Source organism: Phoenix dactylifera, chromosome 17 (genome assembly GCF_009389715.1).
Source record: "Phoenix dactylifera cultivar Barhee BC4 chromosome 17, palm_55x_up_171113_PBpolish2nd_filt_p, whole genome shotgun sequence".
NCBI lineage: Eukaryota > Viridiplantae > Streptophyta > Magnoliopsida > Arecales > Arecaceae > Phoenix > Phoenix dactylifera.
This window is the reverse complement of record NC_052408.1, coordinates 1,955,768-1,963,906: the sequence shown is the minus strand read 5'-3', so window position 1 is coordinate 1,963,906 and position 8,139 is coordinate 1,955,768. Positions and strand designations below refer to the sequence as shown.

At 51.5% G+C, this 8,139-nt stretch overlaps 1 protein-coding gene across 1 annotated transcript; it reads left to right on the top strand.

Moving 5' to 3' along the window:
* The first annotated feature begins 3,800 nt into the window (after positions 1–3,800).
* On the top strand, positions 3,801–7,119 carry LOC103723748. Its single transcript, XM_008814769.4, has one exon. The coding sequence runs from the start codon at positions 3,890–3,892 to the stop codon at positions 5,534–5,536; it is 1,647 nt and encodes a 548-aa protein (XP_008812991.2). The 5' UTR covers positions 3,801–3,889; the 3' UTR covers positions 5,537–7,119.
* Positions 7,120–8,139: the final 1,020 nt, after the last annotated feature.

Below are 8,139 nucleotides of genomic sequence, written 5' to 3'. Positions count from 1 at the left end.
AACCTTCTTTTGAAACCTTCCTTATGGCAATAAGAGCCTAGGTTACTCTACTAGTTTCTCCATTTTTCCCATGGTTGTATTTACCATCCTTCATAATGTCATGGGCAGCCATACTGAAGAATAATTGAATCGTCATCGCTGCCATACTGAAGAACAGCCAAACCGCCTCCACCACTGCCCTTCGGATAATGCACCAGTACCTGCTAAAAAAAAAAGGGGGAAGCCGTCCAGCCCTAGGGTTGTCCTCCGCTAAGGCCCAGATGGCCCTTCATACCTCATTCTCCGATACTGCTTGAATCAAATATGTATTCTCCTCCAGCCCAATTCCACGATCTGACGCAGCAAATCGAATGGGCACCTCCAAGTTGCTATCCTTCATCTACTTGGACCTAAAAAAGTCAAACAGAATTTGCCTGATCCTGCTCTTCTCCTCGACCCTCTGTCCTGGCTCATCCCGTAGGGAGCAGATCGTGTTTTTATGTCGTCCTTCCTGATCCACTAGACGAATCGAGTGCTCATGTCGGCCTTCCTGATCCATTGGACTCTGTACTTTTATCGCCAAAAGACCTTTTGCTGCCGCAAAAGAGAATGGTGCATCGCCAGCTTCTGTCGTAGTGCAACCATGTCAGCCTCTAGTAGTTCGCCACTCCTATCCTCCCTTCCCTGAAGCTCAGTGATGGACTCCTCCACCTCCTCCAATCATCTAAAAATGTCATCCACCATCTCACGATTCCATCTGCGCAGTCGCCACTTGGTGAGCTCCAGTTTGCGAGAGACCCTCTGCATGGTATTTCTTCGCACCGGCAACCCCCAGGCCCCCCAGACAATATCTCAAGATTGGGGATACAAGAGCCACAACTTCTCAAAGTGGGAGGGATTGTGATGGCTGGTGCCTGAAGCAGTAATGATCAAAAGTGGAAGTGGTCAGAAGCAATCCGAGACAGATGACGTACTTGATAAGCAAGAAATCTCTAGATCCAACATGCTAATGCCACAGCTCTATCAATCCTCTCCCACACTCTAGCACGACCCGGATGGTTGTTACACCAGGTAAACCTCAGCCCGGAGAAACTGAGGTCCACCAACCTATTCACTGTCAAAACATCTCGAAATTTCCTTCTCTCCATCTTATTAGTATAGACCCTACCACCTCTCTTCTCGCTGGGTCCTTGAATGCAGTTGAAGTCATCCGTGACCACAATCGGAATCCTCTAGGAGACAAGGTTAGTAATCTCACCCAAGAGGGCTCTCCTTATCCTATAGTCAGTACTAGCATATACACCAGACATAATCCAGGAGAACTCATTGGATTCCGAGATTATCATTACAACTTGTTGAGGGAAGTTGTGGAAAACATCCACCATTGCAACACCTCGCTTCCACAAGACCAAAATACCCCTGGACAAGCTTTGAAACTCCACAGCAACGAACTCCCAGGTAGCAGACAAGTGGTGCTGAACTCGATGGAGGCCCTCTGCAGAGAGACTCGTCTCACATAGGAAACAGATGCCCAAGCCGTTCACCTCGACCAGTCTTCTAAATGAGGAGTTGAAGGAGGGCTTGGCTGCTCCCCTACAATTTCAAACAAAGATCTTTATTCTGCGCTACTCTGCAAGTCTGGCCCTTGCTCCTCACCACATAGGGCTACACCAATCTTCCCCCAGGTTGGGTCGGCCCACTACCAGCCCTTTCCTCTTCAACCGAAGCCGATGCCTCCCCCATTACTGCCGAGCGCTCCAGCATCACTGCTCTAAGGTGATCCAGGGGGCTTTAGCTCCACTGTGGGCTGGTCAGCCCAACGCCAGTTTGCTGCCATCAACCTCCTCCTCGAACACATTCCCACCCAGCTCGGACTCCAAGGATTCTACGTCCGAGCTACCTGAGGTGCCAACGCCCAGTGAGACAATGCCCGAAGAAGACCATAGAGGCCCCACCACCGACGCCCCCGGCGGAGACAAGGGATGGCCGAGGGTCGCCGTGGTTGGAGGCGACCGCACCGGAGAAGACATCCGAGGAGGAGGGGAAGGGGGCAACCCCCAGCTCCTGTGTGCCCAGGCCCGACCCCGAGCCTAGTTCGAGCCCAGCCTAACGCTCGAGCGCCATGATCGCACCTAGCTCAGTAGAGCGGGTGGTCCGGCCCAAACTCCTAGGCTAGCCCCCATCACTCTGGCCCAGACCCACTCCAGCCTAATCGGACACTAGGCTTCTGGGCTGCTTGTTGGACGAGCCCAGGCCCACTTCATCATCTGGACGTCTGGGCTAGCTTGCATTCTGGCTGGCCCAGCACCCATTGTGTCAGACTCAAGTAGACTAGTTCGGTAAACGGGTCAAAACTTGACCCGACTCAGCCACACCCCTGAGCCGATCCCGACCCTAGGCCCGAGTCACTGCCCTTGCCGACCGACCGGACCTTTGGGGGGGAGCACCACCGCACCACGTTCGCTAGTTTTTGCCAGTCGCCCGAGACTGGCAGCGAGCTTGGAGAACTCGGGCGGTTGGGCGGAAATTGTGGCCTAGAGGAGGACAACTCAGGCGTTGACTCAGTTGTCTTCCTCAGCCGTGGTGGTCCCTTCGCTGCGCGTGACGACTGAATCCTCTTGGCTGCCAGCCACGGGCCAAAGATCGACCGATGATGTCCTCGTCAGAGCTAGAGTCCAACTCCTCCCGATTGCCGCCGGTCCCCACCACCATGGGTGCCCACTTCTGCCCCTCCTCCTCCAGCGCCGAAAATCTACACTCCGCCTCCACGTGCCCAATCCACCCGCAACTATAGCAAAACCCGACCACATCCATATAGAGGAAAGGCTGCCACAACACCCTCGCTTTCCTCCTGAATTGGACATCAGACAGCAGCAGCTGAGTAACGTCGATTGACACCTTAACTCAAGCAAACCCCATGACTTTCTGCCTCTCAGTGATCTCATCGACGGCGAGCAGCCGACCGGCCACCGCCATGATCCGAAAGATCGTCTTACTTGACCAGTATTCCACTAGGAGCCGAGGCAGCCAGATTTAGACTACCACTACTTTTACAACGTCTAGTCTCGGCACAAAATCAGGAGCCCATGGCTCTATGGCCTGCAACTAGCCCGCCACCACCTGTGGCCTATCGGACAGAACTAGATCCCGGTCTGTCGTTGATTTGAACCGAAGCGCGAGGTAGTCGTTGATAAGCAGCACTGCCTCCACCTTTGCCTCTGTTTTCTCCCGAAGAGCTACATCCTAGGCCACCCACTCTGTTGGCACTCGATGGCCCAAACTATGGACCACCATCGCTCGATCCTTCCACTCCCTTTGCGAGCCTCGATCGGCTCCTCCGATAGCTCGAGGACCGCCGAGATCAGTCTCCGGAGCTTCTCCACCTCCATCTCTAAGATTAGGTGTGTTGTCCGGTCCCCAGGGCTCGCCCAAGCACCCGTCTCCTCCCCTCTCGCCGATGAACCCTGGTCTCCACCCGTAGCAGCGCCGCCCATGGCCTTGCTAGCCTCAGCCTTCTTCACCATCGTCAGTTGCGCACGCTTTTCAAAGTTTTGCCGGAGCGAACTAGCTGTCGTTAGCCAAATGGACTGAAAAATCTTTTGGATTTCTGGAATGGATCAGTGCAATCAGTAAAGCCATGCAATTAAAGATTAAGATCGATTATGTATAAGTATCCAGAAATAGTTTTAACGTCGATTGGCTCGAATTAGAGAGAGAGAGAGATCAGGCTTTTATCGGTGACGTAGAAAATGCTGAGTAATCGTGGTAGGACCGCATGTGGAGGTTCCCATCGATTCAGTTTACTGTCTTTATAACCAGAGATCATTACAGAATACAGAGTAATCGGCGACTCCAAAATAAAGTGTCTCCTTCCTCCACAGTCCACACCCTCTCTCTCTCTCTCCCCACCATGGCCGCGGAGACCGAGGCGGCGGCGGCACCGCCGGAGGACCGGGAGGCTGAGGCCCTCCGTATGAAATCCCTAGCGGAGGAGAAGCTCCGGTCGTCATCCCTTAAATCCGCCCTCAAGTACGCGAAGCGCGCGGCCCGTCTCCGCCCTGACCTCGATGGCGTCTCTCAGATGGTCACCGCCCTCAAGATCCTCCGCGCCGACCCCTCCGACCACTACAAGGTCCTCCGCATCCCCCCCTTCTCCCTGCCCTCCTCCATCCGACGCCAGTACAAGACCCTCGCCCTCGCCCTCCACCCCGACAAGTCCTCCTCCTCTGTCCCCTCCGCCTCTGCCGCCACCTCCGAGGCCTTCAAGCGCGTCGCCGACTCCTTCCGCTTCCTCTCCGACCGCGGCCGCAAGCGCGACTTCGACCTCTCCCTCCGCCTCGCCAAAGAGAAGGAGGCCTCCGCAGCAGCGGAGGGGCCGGTGGAGACATTCTGGACCGCCTGCACCACTTGCCGCCTTCTCCACGAGTTTGACCGCCGGTACGTCGGGTACCGCCTCATTTGCCCTGGCTGCCGCAAGAGCTTCCTCGCCGTCGAGGTCCCCCCCTCCGTCGACGACGACGACGGCGGCAAGCTCGAGAACAACGGAGGTGGCGGCGGCAGCGGTGGCGCGATGGTTAGGGTTACTCGGTCCAGGTCCAATACTAGGCCTAGGATTCCCCGGTTCCCCCCCCTGGCGGGAGATGACAAGAGGAAAGCTGAAGTTTCTAGGGTTTCTACTTCCCCGGTGTCCAAGAAACTCTCGCAGAGGCCGGAGAAGACACTGGCCGAGATGCAGAAGGAGCTTGCAAAGGGGAAGGTGAAGGAGAAGAAGAAAGAAAAGGGGAAGGAGGAGGAGGAGAAGGAGAAGGAGGAGGGTAAAGAGAAGAAAGCTATGGTGCCTATGAAGCATAAAGATGACGAGTTGATCTCGATGGCAGTGGAGGACTCCGATTTCTATGATTTCGACAAGGATAGGACTGAGAAGAGTTTCAGGAAAGGGCAGATTTGGGCTATCTATGATGATGATGATGGGATGCCTCGGCATTATGGTCTGATAGAAGAGGTGTTCTCTTCGAATCCATTCAGAGTGAAGATGAGTTGGTTGGACATCCAGAATCATGGGGATGAGTCCCTGGTGCTGTGGGAGAAGTCAGGATTCCACATATCCTGCGGGCGGTTCAAGGTCGGGAGGAAGGTTGACATTGATTCGGTGAACTTCTTCTCCCATTTAGTTGAATGCGAGAGGGCAGCGAGGGATGTCTATAGGATTTACCCTAAGAAAGGTTCGGCTTGGGCGCTGTACGGTGAAAGGACTTTGGGGGGTGATGAGGGGAGGTACTATGATATAGTCGTGTTCCTTACCAGCTATAGTGAGATGCATGGTTTGAGCATGGCTTATCTTGAGAAGGTAGAAGGGTACAAGACCATATTTAAGAGGCAGGCAATTGGTTGTCATGCTGTCAAGTGGATTGAGAAAGATGATGTTAGGCTGTTCTCGCATCAAATTCCAGCCCGGAAGCTTTTGGATACAGAGGGACTGAATCTGCCAAGAGAGTGTTGGGAGCTCGATCCTGCCTCACTTCCTCCAGAGTTGCTTAACATTTGTTGGGATGGATAATATGCTACTCTCGTGCTGTCATTACTGTGATAGGATATGGTATTTTAGAAGCCAAGTTCCCTATGAGCTGATGATATTGTTTTGCCACCCCAGCTGTTCTTTTCTATTAGGTGATTAGCAGAACTCAAATTGTCCATGAGCCAAATTCCCTATGAGTCAGATTCCTTCTGGTGTTCGTCTGCTTGAACTTTAAATTATCCTGCTTTCATCTGATTTTACATGTTAACTGCCTATACAATGTTCCCAAAATGTTGTTCCTGTTCCTCATTGAAATTAGTAAGTAGCACAGCTTTAAAGACCTTATTGCAATTTGAATGCTTTGAATGTTCTTTTTAACACTTCGTACATGGTTTGAGTTCTTCCTAGGCTTTTCTATTTTTACTTAGATTTTTTAGTTTCTAATCTTAACATGAGGTATAAAGCTATATGAAGTAAAAATAAGACATCAACAAGTCAGCATGCTTTGATATTGCTTCATTTTGCAATAGCAGGAAACAAATACATGTGAATGACTCCCTTTTCTTTTATGTCATTGATGAAGCAGCTTTTTTGATCTTATTTTAACCAGTATAGATATAAACAGTACAGTAAAATATTAAATTGCCAAAAAGATGCTCTTAATAAAGTCAATTCACATATAACATGAATTCATATAAATATGTATTTGTCTATGAAGGTTTACTACATTTCATAAAATGGCTCCTCATTTATTACACTTAGATACCAATATCATGCATGTTTTGTGATATTTAAAATCTTAATTAGTTGTTGCCCTCTGATACATTTTTGCCCATCTTGACCTCATTTACTTATGTGTAATAGTTGTATTCATTTGAAATATGACATGAGAATTCCTGAATGTATTCCACAATGGAAGTTTTTCTGGGATATAGCACAGGGGTTTGTTTTATTCTCATAGCGTCACCGACAAAGCTACTAAATACTAGGTGGAGAAGCCAGGGGCCTCGTTTACAGTTCACACACAATGAGCTTCTTCTCCTCAAATGTCCATTAAGCTAGCTGGACAAGTTGATGTATGAGTTGTTTAATATATAGCTTCATGAGGGCTTTTGGTGGGGACACAGACCACCGTTTCCAGCATGTGTATAGGCGTCGCCGGCGTGCATAGCACTTTGGCCGCCCTAGTTTATTTTCTTGTGTATTTTCGTTTATTTATTATGTATTTTCGTCCTTGTTAGTTGTTGACTTGTTATGACTGTATTTAGCTATTGTAGTGATCCATGATGTTGTGGGGATCATGGGTAGTTATATGATCATTTGTGGGAATCATGGGTAGTTACATAGGGGGCTATATATGAAACTCTCATGTCTATTGTTGTGGTTAGAATATTTTGATTAAAAAAAAAAAACGTTGCTTTGGCATCTGGTGGATTCCAGAACTCCTCTCTCCTCCTTTCCCCTTCTTATTTTCTCCTCTAAATCATCTGTCCCGCATCAGTTTGGTATCAGAGCCCCGTTGGGCTTTGCCTCTGTGCCAACGCCCCGATCCTGTCTGTCTATTTCCCTCCCCTTTCTTTCTCTGCCATTTTCTGGGCTGCAGTGGGACAGACTACAAAAAAAAATCCTTTGTTGTCTCCTCTGTTCCCGAAACTCCCACAGAGATCTACCCTGTGTATGGCGGAGTAGCGCCGAATTCCGGGATTCAGGTGGGCACACGAGATCTACGCTGCACCCCGACCACCACGGACGCCGGAGCGTGTTGAAGGACCACGCCCAACTTGTGTGACCAGAAAAGGAAGGAGCCTAGCCTCCCTAATTTCTTCACTGTCTCTTGGTTCCACCGTCGCAGCCGCAGACCCCACTCACAGAGAAGAGATCCGGGGAGAGCAACGGTGCTCGGATCAGGTGGCAGACCGCCGTCCACCACCGCAGGCCACGGGATCCACTCTGCAGCAATAGCCACAGAGTCCGGAACTACCTCCCGAAACCGTCGGGAGGTTGGAGGAGCACTGATTAACGGGTAAGTCTCTCACCCGTTACCCAGTTTATTAGCCCGGATCCACTCCCAAAAAAAAAAAGAGCACGTGAGTTGCACGTGCCCCAACCCACGTGAGTTGCACGTGCTTCATCGCACGTGAGTCGCACAAGTTATTCCAAAAAAAAAGTACCTTTCTTCCCCGAGATCTCCATTGCAGAGCCGCTGCCGGCCGGCCGCAGCGCCGCCTCCTTGCCGACGAACCACGCCGCTGAGCTCCTCTGCACGCTGCGCCGCCTCAGTCCTCGCCGTGCCGCAGCTCCACCCCACTCATCATCCTCTTCCTCACCACCGCCTCGGTCACACCACCACCTTCCCCTTCATCTTCTCCGCTGCTTCCACCCTCCACCAACCTTCGAATCCACCTTGTTCGTCTCCCTCCCGGCTCACTGAAACTTTCTCCCTCCCATACCTCATCTCTAAAAACCCTAATCCCCTTTCTTCTTCTCCCTTTCATCTCACCGAGACCCCTTCTTCTTCTGTGCCGCCACCCCCGACTTCCGTTGCCGACTCCATCCTCCGCCTTCGCCGACCCCCTCGCTCCCCAAAACGAGGGATCCCACCCTCCGACATCGCTCCTCTTTCACTCTTCCCCCTCCCCCCCCCC

Excerpts from the sequence above, each read along its gene's own strand:
- LOC103723748 (XM_008814769.4), top strand. The coding sequence starts at position 3,890 with ATGGCCGCGGAGACCGAGGCGGCGGCGGCACCGCCGGAGGACCGGGAG.